The 20722-nt window shown below is 41.4% G+C and overlaps 1 protein-coding gene across 2 annotated transcripts in view; it reads left to right on the forward strand.

The window, feature by feature from the left end:
- The window catches only part of LOC126353858 (calmodulin-like), a 732664-nt gene that overhangs the window by 269704 nt on the left and 442238 nt on the right, over positions 1-20722 (forward strand). For both annotated transcript variants that reach the window (XM_050003024.1, XM_050003025.1), the window contains exon 2: positions 15601-16056. In XM_050003024.1, the coding sequence (XP_049858981.1) occupies positions 15970-16056 (87 nt within the window). In that variant the 5' untranslated portion in view covers positions 15601-15969. The remainder of the gene's footprint in view (positions 1-15600; positions 16057-20722) is intronic.

The following is a 20722-nucleotide window of genomic DNA, read 5'->3' on the forward strand; positions in this document are numbered from 1 at the left end:
ATCTCAACCAAACATGGTACAGAAATGACTTACTATCAGGACTCAACTACCGTGCGTGCAAGACGACCGTATATTCTGTACCTGCGGTGGCAGACGCGTGGTACAAATACCTGAGCGCAACTATGGAATACGTGAAGCAATTTCAGTCACGTGTGGAATACATGATATTTTCTATGCGAATAAGAATGTGAAGGTTAACTAAAATTTCACGTTCTTCTGTGAAGAATCCTTTTCAATTTGGAAATAGTAATTGCAAATAAATTATTTTTAAATTTTTGACACTGAACTGAAGATTTATTGGCATGCTGGCTGAAGCACACTATCTCACACTGGTAGTCATATATGGTCTGTAGATAGACCTGTAATATCTGGTGCTTCTAGGCAATTTAATTAGTAAGAGTACAATCTTTATTATACATTACCGAATTAACCGATACTGTCCGTTGAGTCACAGACGTACCATAGTTTACAGGCTGACAGCTACGTTTCAAAGAGCAGAAATGTAAATCCATGAAAATTAAAACAGTATCAGTCTTTAATTAGGCGAATAATGCATCATACTTAGCTTCAGCAGTGTCACAAGAATTCTGGAATAACACTATGTGGAGATACAAAGAGGAACGATTACAAAAGCTAGGTTTCGGGCAAACTAATTGGCAAACTAGGATTTATTCGAAAGAAACTATCAATCTTCAAGTTATCTACGAAGGAGCTCTGAACTGTTTGCTTATCTGCGTGACATCCATGTCAAGTTGACTAATCGGGAACGTAAGGTGTACAGAAAGAAGGGCGTCGCGAACAGTCGCAGACGTGTTTGTTCCTCGGTAGAGTGAAATATAAATGGTAAAAAATTGTAACCGGTAGGCAGTCCACTTATGTATCTATGTAAGTGTGTTTAGAAAACTTCATGAACCGGTTATCAGTTTGGAAATATTAATTATTATTCAACATTTTACGTACAGCCTGCCTGAAGATAAAACCAGGCTAATAACGGCTTTCAGAAAGGTGAACAAGTATCAGTTTTTCCCGCGTTCTATCTGTAAATTCAATGGGAAAAATAGGAACAAACATTAAATATAGTAAAACCTTAAGTACTCTTCGTCATCTGGTTTGTAGTAATTCGAAGAGCATAGTTGTGGGGTTATGCATGCACATGTGCACATGTGGGGGGGGGGGGGGGGGGGAGGGGGAGGCACCTCAACAAACTGTTTTAACTGTCACCCACATGTCTCATTAGTAAATAATTTTTCAATGTTTCCTCATTATTTAAACATAATGAACAGCCTCCAGCCTCTTTGAAAATCTTCTTTTTTATGGTACACCTCTAAATGCACCATCTTCCCATATTCTTTTCTAGGTAGAATTTCTTTTCTTCTTCTTTGCTGTTCGCAGTGACAGTTCCTCCGAGATATGGGTATCGTTTTTCTGTATGACCCATGATACAATGACAGTCATCGTCGTGGCATGTCTTTGGTTCCCAAAGTATAAGTTTAGCGTACGCCAGCTTCCTCTCTTGAGTACAGCCTCTGACAGTCTTTGTTCTGAGATGAAAATATGTAAAACATAATCTGATTTCTTGTAATATACAGTCTATGATACTGGCAACAAACATAAGTTGATTAACGTTTTTGTAAACTTTAGTAAATAAATATTGATTTATTTATTCTTTCTTCTATGTGTGAATCCCAAACATCTGAGGCGTAGTGGTTAGGTTCCTCTTCGAAATTTTGAATTGGATCTTTGCTCTGATATCTGATCCTGATACCATTAGAGATGGATATAAATGATAAAGGAAGACAAGTAGTTCAATGAACAAAGTACAGACACCTATCGCTTGTTAGCAACGATTAAAGCAGGAATAAAAAATGTAAACTCTACCCACTGATAATCTGAAAACATAGCAAAGTTAGATAACCGGAATACAACTTCACATTTGCATCTTTATCAGTGACGTTTCAATGATGTCGTGAACATAATAGATCTCAATAGTTGAATAATTAAATCGTGGAAAGACCATACATTATAAACACACTTAAGGGAGGCTGCTCCCTTTTACTAACTGGGCTACGAAGTAACTATTCCTATGTTGCTCGGCATCTGTAGAGCACAAAGTGGGGAAACTTTGTATTGCTATTAAACAATCGTAAAATTTACGACTCCAAAGTAAGTAATAATTTATAAGCTACACACTAGTTAATTACAACTATTAGATCTCCAGTGACATTTTATATGCAAAATAACTTCAAAATATCATGTTTTATGCCCTGTAACGATAATTTTGCCATTAAAAATTTTATATGGAAAGGGGTCATAATTTATTTTGTACACTAGTTACAAACTATTACAATTATTACACACAAAACGAGTAGAGAGATTTCTCATTTAGACATTATTACTGGAATTAAAGGAAGGAATATCTCGATGTGCTTTACAATTTGCTCTTGACCAGTGGTTACATAACGTCGTCATTCTTCCTTTGCTAGGACAAAATTAGCGTACGTTTCTCCCTTGACTTTGTGTCGGTTCTACTGCTTCTGCTGAGGTGGAGTTCTCAGAGTGTTGCCTAGGCCAGAATGATGCCTGGTGTGTTCAGACGCCGCTCCATTGGTTTGTGCTACAGTCAGATCATGACTCAGCGATTTCACAAACTCCTTTCTGGACACTGATTGTTCATTTTTTTTTTTTCAAATTTATCCATGCAATAAATGATATTTGCTTGTATAGATTAAATATTTGGCATTCCATAGAACATGCACAGTGGTCATCTTTTGTTTTCTTGTAGCAACACATGTGGCTCGACGTCCGATCTAAGGTGTCACAGTCAAACCTAACACCATCCATACTGTGCTAATACTAAGTATGGCCTATGTGATATATGTTAACGTTTTTCCAACTGTGACTCCTTGATATTTCACCTAAGATACCACAGCAAGATAAATTTTAAGCGATACAACAAATATGCCCACTATTAGAAAAGAGGACACCATTACTAAGCAGTCAGAATATTTACAAGAGAACTAGTGTCAGCAAACCGCTGGTGTTAGGCATTTTGGTGTTAGGTAATTTGTTGTTAACAACGTATTTTGCCATGGAGGTACTCAAAAGCACGTGTCACTCATGTGCCCAAATTTGTGGGAACCACGAAGAGATACCGACTGCAATCTTATATTTTAGGAGCGTTTAGTAACCTAGAGCTAACAAAAAAAGTTAATGGACGATTCATTCCCACTGGTAAAAAATGTCGTCAGTCATCTGGTAGCCATCACTTCCTTTAGAATGCACAGAGTGAGAGAACCACGAGACGTGACTTCGTTCATAAAAACAATTTAGTGATTATTATGAAATGCGAAATAAATTGGTGCAGTGTGAAATATCTTCACCAAGCAGTAGATCTTTGGTTACTATCAGTATGTCAGTGAAATCCGCAGCAGCACAAACGGCTGACATTTTAACGCGCTTTTCGTTGCCGTCTATTCTAATAGGTGAGCTGAGTACAAGATCTTTAATAATTACAGTTAATTTACGTACTTTCAAAGTTATTTCTGTATATAAAAATAGTAGTAGTTTATAATGGTTCGACGACAAGCGAATCACGTTTCATATTCCTTTGTTCTTGATTTTAGTTTCAAGCTCTGTTAACGTCAGTCGAGTGTTTAACTGTTGCAGACAGATATTTCCGTAGAAATACAGTTTGGCAGCGGAATCTGATTGATATGAATATTCGGAGTAATTCCAGCAACTACATCTAGATTACAGACGTCATTTGACCTCTCCCGTATTTCCGACTGTCAGCATATGCTCACAAATGTTAATAATATCCACCGAAAAATAAGTCGCAGATTTCACTATAATGTAACTGAGTTTACGATGCCACTTTAGTTATTTGTACACAGAGTGATATTAAATGTGGAGCGCATGTTGGCGAAGATGGAGAGTGTCCGAAGTTAGAAACAGTTGCATCAATCACAAAAACAGTTTCACGTGTCACCGTAGTGACGTCTAGTAACTGTCGTGTAATCTTAGAACTCGTGCTATGCTGCAAATCAGTTATCACCACTTACCTTATTAGTCCACCTTATTTTCAACATTCTCCTGTAGCACTCAGATACTTCGATTCCCTTCTGTTTCGGGTTATTATCACAGAAAAACCAGAATTTTATACAATATAGGATTCTGTAATGAGAAATAATAATTATAAAGCCCGAACATCTCTTATACTTTTCCAGTTTTAACTCGTTTCAGGAAATGGCGGTTTATGTCTACAACGGCAAGGTTAAACATTCTAAAAATCTGATGCTGTTTTGCAGTTTGTTTGTGGTTCGGTTGTGCTTAACAACTCTTGCGAGAAGTCAGTGATGAAGTCAGTTTCAGATCTGACAATAACTGAAACATGAACACAGAAATGCGCTTACCCCAGTTGTAGTAGCATTTCAAAACAGAATATCATGAGATGTATCTTATACTCCTGTTATACAGTTTGTGTGACGCTTAGATAGCATGGAAAAAAATTTGTCAATAAGTGACTTGTTGTTATCTAAATTCTGCAGATCAGTCTATATCATGATAATTTGATCCGTAAGACAGGCGCACTATTAAACTTTCATATTTAACCTTAATGTTCGGTTCAAATTTTTCTCGAAGTTCGGAATAATACGCAGTAGTGATTTTGTTTATTTTTATTTATTCCTGCACTGATTTTGGTCACTTAGCCCATGCAGCCATGTTGTTAACAAACAACATATGGATGATCTTCTACAAGCGGGAGCCAATAGGTTACAGCATACTACTATTTCCGAAGCAGTAACGTATAAAACACATTTCACATGCGAGTTGGCGCAATCAGTAAAGCAATGGAGTCGGTTTTGGGGGTAGAGAGTTGCTAGTAACCGCCCCGTCATCCAAATTTTGCTTATCCGTGATGTCCCTAAATCGATTAAGTGAATGCAGGCGGCATTACTTTCCCCGTTCTTCTCCAAACCGAGTTTGATCTCCGTCCCTAACATCGTACAGGAGAGGTCGACCTGACCTTCCTTCCTTTTGAAATACATTTTATATCAAGAACTTGAGCATCTCTATCAAATCTGACGGAAACAATGTGTTCAAAATGTTCAAATGAGTGTGAAATCTTATGGGACATAACTGCTAAGGTCATTAGTCCCCAATCTTACACAGTACTTAACCTAAATTATCTTAAGGACAAACACACACACCCATGCCCAAGGGAGGACTCGAACCTCCGCCGGGACCAGCCGTACAGTCCCTGACTGCAGCGCCCAAGACCGCTCGGCTAATCCCGCGCAACGGAAACAGTGTGAAGGGTTTGCTGCAGTGGTAAAATGTGAAGTTGTTGCGTTGTTAAACTAGTAGGTGTTAAGTAACATTGTTGCTGTGATCATAAACGTCCCGAAAGGGCGGGGGGACTTCCCCGCTCCCCGGAATGGAGAGTACAGAGTGTACTAATTCATTTCCAAACTTATTGGCCATGTTGTAGGATACCGGTACATGTCAGATTAAATCAAATAATGATATAATTTCGGATCGTCAGCTTCAAAATGTTCTACAACTCTAATGGTATTAATAATAACGAAAGATGTACTTTGTAGATAGTTATGAAATTATGCTCACCTTTCAAGTATCAAAGTAATCTTATTATAACGTATTTGATGGCTAACCATCGATTTTCTGGAATATAATAAGTTTTTTTTGTCACGTATAAAATTTAGTTAGGCATATCTCGAAATTGAACAACTCAGTTGCATCTTCAACGGTAATTTCAGAGTCTTGACTCCTCCACCTTAAATAAATGTCTGCGGACGTCCATCGTTTTGAGCAAATGCAGATATCGAAGATTATTTTTGAGGTTCTCACACACTTCTTAACGTACTCAGTCAGCGTTATTTCTCTACGTGTGAAGTTGCGAGTCAATTCTAACGCTTTTTTGCGAAACTACGGTCATCTGTTTTCATTGCTATTACTACTGACGGCTTTTGGCTATTCGTCAATCACTTCCACCATCACTAAATCCGAACAAATGAGATGAGCTTAACGTACGGATTTTCTTCTGCAGGAACCTTTGCGACTCACAAAGATAACTGTCGACGAAATAATTAAAATTAAGAGAAGAAACCTGTGTCTCTGTTGAAAGTCAGTTAGCCATTTCGACATTTTCCTTAAGCTATCGGGGCATCAGGTATGCAAACTTGTTTTTGGCTTTATCGTATTCGACAGTTTTATGATTTTCTAAGATTTATCGAGAGCAATATGATGGAAATTTACATCCTATTCATCTGAGTCAACAGCTCTGAATGTTGCAGTGGTGGGCAGGAAATCGCGTATATGTTCGAAATCATAGTAATTGAGAAGTCACAGATATCGCAATAACAACTATACAGAATCTAATTGTGATTTCAGTCACTATTAGTAGTCGCAAGTAGCGTTTCACGTGCAACGCCATGTGCCATCTGTTGGCCGAATTTAGTACTACTTTCTGTAAACCTGGTGTCATGCTATGGAATCAGCGATTTCTGTGACAAGTCACGACTAAAAGTCGTAAATAGCAACTAAAAAGCGCAGTTAACAGTGCCATCTGTTGACCGAAGTTTGTACTACGCTCTTTCGCTATCGAGTCCAACTGCGATTTCTGTGACAAATCGCAACTAGAAGTCGTAAGTAGCAACTAAAAAGGGTAGTTAACATTATTTGCCTAGTATGTTGCTTGATACGCGGGACTCCATGTTCTCGCTGTACGTTTTGCGCCAACAACATTACGTTGATAATATTTGTCGAACTCAAGATGATTTAAGTGCGAAACTAGTCCGAAATAATGAGAATTATTGACATAAAGCTTTTGAAATTTTTAGAATGTCGTTCTGATATTGTAAAAGAGTAGCTATAGATACTAGAAAAGTGTGTGTCGTGCTTTTTTGTAGCTAGATAATTCATTTTTTTTATTTTGATGTAGAAATAGAGTTCGAGCAGATGAGCCTCATTCGTGTACCTAACAAGAGAACGGTATCTGGGTTGCCGGCACACAGATCATGATAAATTAATCAGTAAAAAAGATGATTATTCTACGGCTTCAAGACGATTTCGGAAATGAGACAAAAAAAAAATCAACAATATTAGCAATGCTCTCCCCCAAAGAATTGTTACTTTTCAATCTGATTACTAAAATGGTGTTATGTTGATCACTTTATACAGTTCTACGTCCTACATTCCTGCTATTATAAATTCCAAAGATAAGAAATTCTTTTCGAAGCAATTCTATACTCAGACAGAAAAATATCCGCCGGAAACATAGCTGTTGTCAGTGGCGTCGCATTTATTGATCAGTTTTCTCTGGCCTGAGAGCTGTTGAGAAGGCGTCTCCATGTAAACCGTTAATGTCTTAAAAATAACATATGTAACCTCGCAATTCGTTCTTGTCCTGTAGAGAAACAGGTACTCAGCCATGAGTGCACAACAGGCGTCTCGGAACTTCATAAAATGCAGAAATCCACACAGATACTCTTTGAAGTATAGGGCAGACTGTGCTTAGCCTAGTAGCAAATGTAGACTTTCTTCCCATTATAGAAACGTATGGGGTCCTGGAAGAGTGACGGTTTATATTCTCATGTGTGTCTTGTACTTAATTTCATTTTGTGTTGCCGCTTCGACGGTAAAGATACGCAGAGAGCTTAAGCGTATTTTAAGATTCTTCAATTAATACATGTTTTTGAAACTTTGTAAGAAGACTTTCGCGGGATAATTGGCAATTTCATACATCAGAACTGGTAACTAGTGAGCAAATGCATGTTTCACAGGATAACAATCCGGGCTGCGGGTGTCGAACTAGGCTATAACAAGGGAAGCAACAACGCGGCTCAACTCCTGTTAGCTTACCATTAAGCAATTGAGCAAAATCCACAGTGAAGAGGATATTGTCAGTGGAAGTAGAACATCTCTGAAGACAGACACTGGATGTTGGATAACACGTAATATGAATGAATTCACATTTACTGTGAAGTAGCTACCTTAAGGGCAATTACATCCATGTCGTGACTCATCAGTTAAACTCATGTTTGTCATGTGGTGCATTGTGCTATTATATTTACGATGAGTCATCGTGACTTATTGTTAGATATAATTACACCGCACACAGCTACACAGTAGCTAAAATCGACCTGCAAGAAGCAGATTACAAATTTACGACCGATTCTGCCCTTCCTCCTACCTTGGACCTCATTATTACGGTCGTGGGGTGCGCTGAATAAACCCGATTCTTTCTCGTAGCTCCGATCGGAGTGGCCGTGCGGCTCTAGGCGCTACAGTCTGGAGCCGAGCGACCGCTCCGTTCGCAGGTTCGAATCCTGCCTCGGGCATGGATGTGTATGGTGTCCTTAGGTTAGTTAGGTTTAATTAGTTCCAAGTTCTAGGCGACTAATGACCTCAGAAGTTAAGTCGCATAGTGCTCAGAGCCATTTGAACCATTTTTTTTTCTCGTGGGCAGGTGATACGTCTTGTCGGATGTAGCCGACAAAGCTGGAAGCGCTCGCGGCCAGACTTTTAGGAGTGGCTTGTGCAGGATGAGAAAGAACTAAGGATACAAAATTCTGCAGTATTTAGAGGTGATGTCCCGGTTGCAGTTTCCCATCTAGCTAGCTAGCTTCAGCCTGACAGAGACAGATTGGTCTCTGTTGTTCGGTGGAGTCTAAGCTGGTTGGCTATTCCTCCAAGCTGGCGGTGTGTGTGGGTTGTCCTGTCGTTGTGTTTATGTCCTTTCAGTCTGCTGGGACGGCGTTCCTGGCGTGCTTGCAACTTATTGGTCGCGAAGCAGGTGTGGCCATCTGGTGGCGTTGAGACGCTGCACACGGTGGCCTAGTGCTCGGAGGAGCGGATTTGTTGACTGCATGGTCTTCTCGTAGAAGAGTCGTGCAGCCTGGCGAAACCTCTCTCTAACAGTTGGAATGTTGGAGACTCGGTTAAGGTCGTCCGACGGGAAGTCCCGAGGGAGGTGCAACGCCAGCCGTAGGATCCGGTTTTGGAGTCGTTGTAGTCTTCCGACGTGGCTCGCTGCGGCGTTGCCCCAAACCACAGCGGCGTAGTCGATGAGTGGACGGATTAGAGTCAGATACATCGCAACACCCAGGTCAGGTGGGAGTGCAGTTGATGGATTGAGGAAGGGGTAGAGCTGTGTCATTCTACCCCTGACCTTTTTGACTATATCATCGATGTGTTGTCTCCAAGTGAGCCCTCTATCCAGCGTCACACCCAGGTACTTTGCTGTAGTGCCCCAAGGTACGGCGGTTCCCCTAATGGTGATCTGCGGTAGAGCAGCTGGAATATGTAGTTTCCCATCTAGTTGTCGGTCAGGGTTTTAATACCAGTGAAGTTCAGAGACGGTGTTCCAACGACCGTGTCATGAATATTGTCTCAGAGACGACAAAACACAGATGTGAAAAATGATATGCGTAACATACTCAAAACAACTCCTCATTTCTCAAATAATGGCTACAGATTCAACCAAACTGGCTCAGTATTTCAGACAATGCGAGATCAATCAGCCTCCCATTGGTCTGGCCTACGGCATCCTGTTTCCACGTTGATATCCATCAGGACTTTGAAATGTGACATGGTTTGCTCCTCCCTGCAAATTGTTCTGGATGCAGACGGCTTGATGCTCGACTTTTGCACCCTGCCTCACCGTAAATGTGGTGCACGTCAGCGAATTCGGTTAGAATGTAGTCAGGCATCAAAAAATGGTTCTAATTGCTCTGAGCACTATGGGACTTAACTTCTGAGGTCATCAGTCGCCTATAACTTAGAACTAATTAAACCTAACTAACCCGAAGACATCACACACATCCATGCCCGTGGCAGGATTCGAACCTGCGACCGTAGCGGTCGCTCGGTTCCGCACTGTAGCGCCTAGAACTGCACGACCACTCCGGCCGGCAGACATCAATAAACTGTAAATATCAATAGAAAGTTTTATGTAAACAGAGCGTAACGTAAACCATAATAAAGAAATTGCATGTCCGGGAACGTGGACTGTCCTGAGAGTAATGAAAATTGACATTTCCCACAGTAATATGTAATTGGGTATCAAATCAGGTTGCAGTGGCAACGTGTTGCGTACGAAACACTCAAAGCGGCCGAGGACGTTGGCCTAACGTAGGCGGAGCTGGTCTCAAATGAAAGAGTGTTTCTTTTTATCTCTTCTAATAACTCAACAAATTTTTATACGTGGTTTTTTACATCCCATGTATGTCTCAGAAAGAGGAAGACATGTAAACCAGAAATGCTCTGCTGTTCTTGCTGGTGGAACATTACAGGAATAAATTATCGTTCAATTGACTATCCAGTGCAACAATAACACATATGTTGATCAATACTTGTCGCAGGCGTTTCCCTTTTGGAACAATGTAATTATTCTTCGTTGTATGGCAAACGGTGGAAACCCCTCCGAAGTACTCCAATTGGGATCCCTCCATCCATTCACCGGACCACCTGGCAATTGACTGAGAAGGCGCTCAATATCTAATCGGTCATTGCACGATAGGCCTATTGTATGTTTGCGAGTAGCGAACAGAAGGCATTATAATAAACTAAAAAGTAACTGCATGAGTTGAAGTTATATAACAATTATCGTCTGGTGCGCATGGAAAGCATTATAATCTATCCATTATGTCCACTTATCTAAATTTGCAAGGAACACTAGCAAGAAAGATAAAACCTGTCCCCTTTGTCCATTCATCAACCTTGGCAGGAACACTAGCATCGTGTGAGCTTTTTATATTTAGTTCTGAAAGGAAAAACCTATATTTATTGCGGCCCGGTGTTTAAATTTTCACGTGATTCGTTGTCAGCTTTTTCGGACTGTATTACATACGATTACATTCTATGACTAATAATTACATTCTATGAGTGATAAACTTTGGACATTCGAGGAGTTAATTAATGAAAGATGTGAAAGTATGTCTAACACCAGGCTCGTAATGTGTACCGATTTTGCGAAGCTAGAATTGAAATTCACATTGTCGTCATGTAGACGCTGCAAACTTTGTCTTGCGTAAGACGTTCTCGAAGCCGATAATTGTTGCAAAGAACAGCTTTTAAATAAACAAAGCTTAGGAGTATTGGTTAAGGAAGGAGGGAGGGAGGGAAGAAAGGAAGGAACATTTGGTTTTAACGTCCCGTCGACATCAAAATCATTAAAACGGAGCACATGCTCTTATTGTGTCAAGGATAGGGTAGGAAACCGCCCGTTTCTTTTCAAAGGAAACTCCTCTGCATTTCTGACTCACAGTCGTAAGTTTTCCTTACTCACAGTCGTATGTGTTGCCTCCAGAGTCATTATTGGACGGATTCTGCTTGTGTTTGAGTAATACGTAATTTATAACAGTAACAGGCGTTATTAAATATCGGGTGTACCAAAAGAATCATCCGATTTTTTAAAAAAAAGTCATAATTATATGCTATATGAGCGAACAACGTACTGTTTGAAAGAGCAAAATCTCGAGTTCTACGTGGTTCCCGCTAGGTAGCAGCAGTGTGGGCGAACTTCAGTTCTAGTAAAAATGGTGTCGGGACAGCAGAAAGCGTTTGTTCTACGTTTTGCGCAATGCGGGTCAGTCGTAACTGTTCAGCGTGACTTTCGCATTAGGTATGGGTGGATCCTCCTACAGCACAGAGCATTAGACGATGGCATGAATAATTCGGAGAAAAAGATTGTTTGTTTTAAGGCAAGTCGCAGGGCCGTCACCGAGTGTCTGACACAGACGTCGAACGCACCCGCCATAGTTTCACAAGGTGTCCGCAGAAATCCGTTCGCCGTGCAGCTCGACAGCTCCTCGATGTCCGTCTGCCGTGTGATGCAACGATGTTTACACGTGAAATCATACAAAATTTAGCTACTGCAAGCTCTTCGTGAAGGTGACAAACAGTAACGTGTAGAGTTCTGTAATTTCTTTCTTGGCAAGATGGAGACTGACAAGTTTTCTTCCACGCTTAGTGTTTAGTGGTGAGGCAACATTCCATATTAATGGAAAGGTGAACGGTCATAACGTGATATTATGGGGCACGGAACAACCACATGACGCTGTACAACTTGATGTGTTTCGTGCAGTTTCATGGGAAAAGGTGTATGGTCCATTTTTCTTCTCTGAGAACACTGTTACAGGAATCACATGAATGGATACGCTTAAGAACTTTTCTTTTTCACAGTTGGAGACTGATTCGAACGGCTTCATTTACCAACAAGATGTGGCGCCGCCACACTGGCACCTGAAAGTGCGACAATTTTTACATCGAAGGTGACTGAACGACGGATCGGTCGGACCGGACCAAATGATTCAGCCTTGTATCACTGGCCTATCTGGACCTGAGTATGTGATTATTTCTTGTGGGGGTTTATAAAATACAATGTTTATGTGCGTCCATTACCGACAATGAATGAGCAGAAACATCGCATATCAGCAGCTGTGGTAGCTGTAACTCAAGACATTCTCGTTGCGCTGTGGGAAAAATTTGAATACTGCATTGGCATACGCCGTGCATGTTAAGGTGGTCATAATCAACACCTATGAAAAGGCATGATAAAAAATTTCATGAGTTTCCTGTTCATCAAAGAACAAAATTAATTATATATGTTTATTAGTTTAATGCACCCTTTATCAATAAGACCGACTGACTTTCGATTGCACGAAACAGTTCAGCGTTTGATACCTCTACTTGTCTCTACCATTTCAGTACGAACCACAAAGCTAATGCATAGCGGCTGCTGTGTGTGAGGAAGGCAGACATTGCTCCTTGCACATTATACGTCTCTCCAATACAATCTTTCTTCCAGACTAAGATTTTTGTTCTCTTTCCTTTTAATTTTCTTCAGTACTCAATAAGTAGTATACGGATAGTAACTTCATACCAGGGGCATCTTATCCAGTAATGGCCTAATAAGCCGAATATTAGGGGAATATGTATTTTTTCTTTACTGTTATGTCGTCTCCTCATCCCAAACGCCTGTCAGCAATAAAATTACATTCACTGTTCAATGTGAGTATTTGAAAACATGTAGGAGCGGCTTTTAAATAACAAAATGATGAAGAATACGCGTCTTTCAAAAAGTAAAATACATGTGACATGCTTGAATGAAAATCCAGATACATTTGTTGAAGTAACCACTCTTTCATTTGTTGATGACGGTGGTGGTGTGTGGTTTATTGACTATCAGATGGTCTTCATCATGCTCTCTGTACTCGCTTGTTCTGTGTCCCAGAAATCCCAGACCATCTCCTGAGAAGATCGACGCCTCCATCCGAATGGCATTTCAGGACAGATCTGCATCCTCCTCGGCCCTGGCGTAACTGTGGTACAACGTAACACACTGTGCACTATCAGGGGTGGCAGTCCATGGCCGTTTATTGCGGCATGGGCTATGTGCGAGTTGTTCACTTCTCTGAATGTGCAGAAATATGCTAGACGGCAATGGTGTATGGAACAATGTCACTGGACGATAGGAATGGCATCAAATAGAGCTACCAGAAGAATCCAGATTCTGTTTGTTTGAAAATGATGGCCGAATAGCGGTTCACTGCAGGCAGAGGGAGCCGCACCACAGTGACTGCATTCGATAAGATACAAAACACCAGCTCGAAGCCTTATTGTGTGTGGTGGTATTGGGTACAACCACAAATCACAGTTGGTGCGTGACCAGGGCACTGTGACCACTGTGACCAGTGTGACCTAAGTGAATGACATCCCGTGACCCGTAGCCATACCCTTCCTGCACAACACCCCAGATGCCTTTTTCAGCAAGACAATGCACAACCACTTGTTGTCTTGTTGTCTTCTTAGTGTTACAGGATGTCAGACTTTTCTTTGGCCCTCCAATCACCAGATGTGTCGCCAATCGAAAATACGTGGGATATGGTGCAACAACGTGTGCAGCACTGTGACGCAATGCCAGCCACCACAGGTGATCTTTGAAACCAGGTGAATGCAGCATGGATGGCTATACCACAGGACGTCATTCGCACCTTATACCCATTGATGCCCTCGCACATGGAACAATTTATCAGGACCTATGCCAGACTTTGTGCCTACAAGGCAACGGGACACATGCTGAACGCAGATGACTGAAATGCTAATCATTTCTGCAGAACATTCTAATGTACATGTCCTGTGAAAATGAATGTCCTATCTCTATTCATTCAAGGTTTTGCTATTTTTTTCTGCATGCGAGCATATATATTGATGGAAGGAACTGAAATGTTAAGTACATTTTCATGGAGGCTGATATTTACAGAATACACTTATGCGTGTATATGGCATTGTACATATATATAGTACCATGACAGAACACCAGGTTAATGAAGATGAAGAGAGCCTTATACAAAACAATGGGTATCTACAACAAAAGATTCTGTCCACCCCCATCAAAATTAGTCACTACAATACTGTAATTAAACCTGAGGTGCTGCACGCTTGCGAGACACTGACGCTACACACAAAGTGAGACCTAGAGAAGACCCTCACAGACGAAAGGAAAATTATTGGACCAAAACTCACAAATGAAGAATACAGACTTCACGGCAGAGACACCACAGAAAAGTTGTACAACCTCGCAGCGGACATCAGAAAAAGGTGACTAAAATTTTACGGCCGCATCAGCAGACTGCCACAGACTGGACTCACCAACAGGTTACTCACACAACATACACAGGCTGAAAGCCACTACACCTTGGATGGCACAAGTCAAAATTGATCTGGAAAAAGCACAGGTAGATTCAGCGGACATCACAGGCAAAAACGTCTATAGACATAAAATATTGAAGTGGGAATTAATGTCAGAGAAGACAGCACAAACGCTCAGAGACCAAAGTGGACCGAAGAAAGGAAAACGGCCTTTAGCGAACGAATGAAAGAGGACCGGAAGAACAATAGTCATAAATACTTCGCGTGGTCTGATAAAGGCCAGTAACGTGTGTAATAATATGTATGACATGACTGTAGAGGGTTATAACAGATGATGGTAGCTTTATGAGATGGATGTGAGGTAGTAAGAGTAGAGGACCGAAGTGTCGGTGAGGTGATAGTATGAAATAATGGAGAGAGTGGTGGACAAATGTTGTGATGTAGGATAGGGAAGGAAGAGTTAAGAGTTAATAGGGTGGATGAATATTGAGCAGGTTTAGTAGTATGAGGAGCAAGTTTCATTGCGGTAGGGTGTGTGTGTGTGTGTGTGTGTGTGTGTGTGTGTGTGTGTGGCTAAATAATGAGTGGGTTTCGTTGTATGAGGAGCAAGTTTCATTGCGATAGGGTGTGTGTGTGTGTGTGTGTATGTGTGTGTGTGTGTGGCTAAATATATCGCTATTTGTTTACTTTTCACTATTCGATATGAAATTTTCCTGTGATAAAGTGAGCGAGAACTGGTCAACATTCCCTCGCGTGCGCCAGCCTCTGACCGGGTCGCTGTTTCCCCCGCGCCAGCAGCCAGCAGCCAGCAGCAGCTGCAGCAGCAGCGCCGGCCCCGGCAGCTCGCTCTGCCTTGACCCGCCCGCCCGCCCACGCAGTGGCAGCAGCAGCCGCCCCCTCACCGCAGCCTCGCTTCCCTTTCCGCAGGCTCGCCAGTCGGCATGGCGCGGGCAGCCGCCGCCAGCATCTCCACCATCGTCCACCGCACGCGCACGACAATAACACGGCTGGGACCGCACTAACCGCCCAGCCGCTCCGCTCTGTGATACGCCAGCAATAATATACCACAGCCGTCGACAGCAATAACGAGCTACTCCTGTCCGAGCCGCCAGATAACGGTGTATTTTTTATTGGAATTGTTGTAAGGAAGCGACTTTAGCAATAAAGCGGAGCAGATCCGCAGAGAGTGACTATTTTTTTGGGAAGTCGCGGACCGGCCGCCGCCGACTGAGCGAACAGCCGGGGAGGAGCCGGGGAGTTCTCGCAGCCGCCACCATCAGCGCCACGAGCAGCAAGATGGCGTTCGCAGCGGCCCGCATGATACTCAAGGACAAGCGGCGGAAGACGTCCAAGGAGGACTTCGCGCCGCGAAACAGGAGCAAGGTATCCAGCGCCGTTCAGTCAGCCTCCCTGCTTGCTGCTTAAAGCCCGATCCGAACAAATTCTTCCGTCATACCGTTGACGTAGTGGATCCAGGGTTCGGTTCAGGGGGGACATCACAGTTTTCCCCTGCCCCACAAATTTTAAAGAGCCACAATGAAATACAATTTTATCATTACAATAATAATAAATTCTTTAGTTACAATAAAACCTACCAAATGCATTAATATAATAATAATACATTTTTTACCTCGGTGCTCTGTTACAAAAATTGACGTACATCACAGATCCTAATGTAATCTTAAAAAAAGGTGAGCCAACTAAGCTAGAGGGTTCATACACCACTCCTTTTTAACGACCACCTCTACAAAACTCTCTTCCTATCCACATTACTTACAGGAACAATCCTGTCCATTTCATAAAATTCTTGTTTTGGCAGTTGAATAGGATTAGAGATCAACTTTCTCTCATTTATCAAAAAATTGTGAAAATGTAGTAACAAATGAATCATCAGTCAAATATTTCATTGTTCAAGGACTAGTATCGATAGTATTATTATTTTATATGTTATTGATTTAAGTAAACGATCTGACAGGATGAGAAAGAGAACTCGTTCCATCCATAATACCCAGACTTAGGAGCTTCTCGATTTTAGTTTTGATTTCAGAATATTGTAGGAGCATCAAGATGAATTAATTATTTAATGTTAGTAACGTTACAAAAATTGCACCTACAGTAGCTTTATCATACTCCATTCAGTTTAAAATATACACTTTTATTAGTACTATTTTAAGGATGATTATTCGACCATTAGGAGATTAAACAACACTACAACAACTTTTAAAATATTTATGAACTATTTAGGGTGAATAATTAGATCAGTAATTGTTAGAGAATATGGTTGAGAACTGTTTTTCATTACTTATTCCCTAATAAGTCTAATTACAGTTTTATTAATGAAACAAAAAAATTTTTTAGAAGTCAAATTTACTCAGAAAACAGAAAAAAAATAATGGAAAACAAATTTATAACATTCTCATCACTATTGTCATTGGGTGAATTGCTATCTTCTCTTGAATTTTCACCAAAATAAACTGTTATACAATCACTTACAGAAAATTATATAACAAGTGTAATAGCAATTCCAGTAATATTAATAACTATTAAACAAAACAAATCTATGTCGATTAGATTATCAGCCCTTATTGTATCTTGTACAGAAAATTCTGAACAATTAGAATTATATCTCAAAAATCAGTGTCTTCGTCACTGACACTTGACATGCGATACATGAACTCGGCTCAAGGCAAGATGCTTTGACTTAGTATCCAAGAGACTGGAATTCGCAGAAGTGAAAAATTTCAAAATAATTCTACTGAAAATTTGAAAATTGTTTGCCATGCAATTGACTTAATCGCTGTATTGCGATCAAACTCTCACAATGTGAAATTCTGCACAGTATAAAATCGAAGTCTCCATTCACCATTATCATAATTTCATTTACAGTACATCGGAAACAAGATATTACTTTAGCCTTTACCTCTGAATGATATGAAGAGGTGCCAATACAAATATTCACACTCGTCCATTTAGCCAACTGAAATTACAGTTATGGATAAAATAATGTAGCTGTCTGTACCCCTCCATCTAGAACTGCCTTTACGTTGTTATAGTTCTTTTTGCATAGTTTTAGCTCTAATACCCACGTACAAGCCACCACAACACTTCTCTTATTTGGTTTTAGCCGTTCTAACTAGGTTACTGCCGTGCGTGAGTCAATGAGGAGACTGTTCTGTCCCGACTACTACTTCCTGCGCTACTTGCAAACAGAAGTTATTTTTCTGACAGGCTTTGTATACACACTAATGAGCCAAACATTATGAACACTTCTTTAATAGGTTGTTGGTCCACCTCTGCAACACAATATAGAAGTACTTCTACATTTCACAGGTTTCTCAAGTCTACGCACAGGTCATGCAATTCCCTTGAATTAGCAGCCAATGTCGTTTGAGGGTGCAGAGCTGGCATCCGATATCTTCCAAATGTGTTCCATCAGGTTCAGATCAGGCGAATCTGGTGGCTGTGACATGACCGTCAGTCTACTATCATGCCTCTCTAACCACAGCAGCGGTATTCTGGCTTGTGACATCAACTGTTATCCTGGTGGAAGATGTCCTCACCGTCGAGCAGGGCATCAAGCAGGAAGGGGCGCAGTGTTCACTTACGTGGTGCCACTAGCACAGGTCCAATGGAAGGCCAAGAGAATTTTGTCCATAGCATTATACTGTCGCCACCAATTTTCATCTGTCACGCGGTGTGTGTTTGATCAGTTCTTCGCCTGCATGAAGGCGTGTTAGGACACGACCTTCAACCTGATCTAACGAGAAACGTGATTCATATGAGCAGGTCATTAGTTTCCATTAGTGCATGGTTCAATCTCGATGACTGCCTGTCCACTGTTATCATAATTGATGTCGTTAGATCAACATGGGATCAGATAACATTCGTCTCATCCGACGCCTCATGTTCAACAATGTGCACGAAAAGGCCTACTCCGAAACATTTGTAACAGCACCAGCACTGTAACCCACACATAGATGCAAACCCCAGTAGCTGGCGAACAACCGACTAGCTCTGCCATGTCCGAAATTCTCGTTATCACATGCGGACCCAAAACCATCTGCTCTTTCTCTAAGTTGCAGCGGATTTCCTCATTGTCGTCCCGTTTCGTTGCTAAAATGATTATCCATTCCTCTCTACTCCTCTTATCTATCGGGTGGCTGTAATTACAGTGGAGCTACTCACAGTGCGGGCTCAAATTATCGTGTAGTAACAAAAACTGGTAGACATTCTAAGGCGTAAGTGAGGAACCGGTTTACACTGGAAAAAAATTCGTTCCAATTTTGGCCACCAGATGCGATTCTGCCGCAGTGAATGCAAGAACGACGTAAAGAAAAGTTTGCATGTGTAGTGGATTGGAAATAGGACATAAGCAGAAAACGTCAAACAAGTGAGAAAGCCATAATGTTACTTTTATTATTAACTGCTGCTTACACAGTTCAATATGAGCACCGGAGACCTCCACGAGATGCTGCATCCGCACTTCAGATCAGATTGGTAGAGACCGAACGTGTCTCTGGTAAACGTATTCTTTTAGATATAGAACGAGCAAAAAGTCACATGAATACAGAGCAGGTGACTTTGCAGGCCATGTACTTGGAAAGCTAGCATTAAACAGATCTTTATTGCGCGTGCGACATGAGGTGTTGCTCCATCGCGCATGAAACCAGTGGTTTGCAAACAAGGTCTTGATAACGTGCAGAAATCACGGTACATCTTAATGGACCTCTGAGTGTATTCGCTTCAAAGAAGAACGGACAGAGAATGCAATTGCTCTTCGTTCAGGACACGCGGTTTAACAGTAACTCAAATTATGCATTCCTGTGTTTACACTGCATCTTGAAGTGTAAAATGTGCCGCTTCAATCCACAGAGTAATGCCCGGTCACGCGTTATCAACTTGGATCCGTGCTAGAAACGCAACAGCAAATTCCTAACGTTGCTGCGGATCATGAGGTTTCTGTTGCGGCACCGCCTCCATCTTTTACGGGCACCACTATAAAAAAGACAGTAAAATTTTTCCTGACCACAGAGAATGGAATGAACAAATCTCGTGACACTGCACGAGAACTAGCAGTATCCATGATATCAGCTGTAAGGTCAGTTACAGCAACAGTAACAGCAAACTCGTCAATAACTACCACCAGAATTTCATTATCGTCTTCTTTAAACCGTTTATTGACATGGGGCCTCTCCACAGATATTTAAATCGCCCATATGTCTCAATACATCAGTGTCATTGCTGCCGTTCACATAAAACAGTTTCACAGACAGTGCAGGGTCTCTCTTCTCGAGAGCCATACCCTTCACACACCGTATGGCTTGTCAAATAGCGTAGGTATGATACTGCCATACGAACATAGTACTCGTATAGCGCCACTTTGCCCCTTGTGACCACAGTGTGACTACACCTGTGTCCAAAATTAAAGCAGCAAACAAAGATTTCCCAAGGATGCGTTTATTTTGCCACAAAACGTTATAAACAGTTGATAGTAAAGTAGAAACAATGTAGAGAATACAGAGGGTAAACAACTGCAACATGCATAACGGTAGACAAAAATTTTCTTAATTCAGCGACTGTTGTCATCAGTCTCATGTTGAGGCAATGATTCCCATTCTTCCGGCAGAGATACTGGCAGTCTTGGAGAGTGGTTGCTGGATGCTGCCGTGATGCAAGTCGTCTTGATATTGCATACCAGACTTACTCCATGGGATTAAAATCGGGAGAGTGAGCAGGCCACGCCATGTGTGCAATATCTTCCGTTTCAAAGAAAACCTCAGCTACCCGTGCTCTATGAGATCGAGCATAATCATCCATCACTAAGAAGTCCGGGCCCACGGCGCCACAAAATAGGCGCAAATGAGGTCCCAAGATCTCGTCACGAAACCTGACAGCAATTAAATCTTGCCGATTCACGTGTACAATTTCATGAAGAGGGTTTCGAGTGGCAAACATAACCCCTGCCCACATCATAAGCAATACTCCTCCATATCGGTCTCTTTCCACATTGTTTGGGTCCCGAAATGTTGTTCCACGTGCCCTCCAGATG

This window comes from Schistocerca gregaria, chromosome 3 (genome assembly GCF_023897955.1).
Source record: "Schistocerca gregaria isolate iqSchGreg1 chromosome 3, iqSchGreg1.2, whole genome shotgun sequence".
Classification (NCBI taxonomy): Eukaryota; Metazoa; Arthropoda; class Insecta; order Orthoptera; family Acrididae; genus Schistocerca; species Schistocerca gregaria.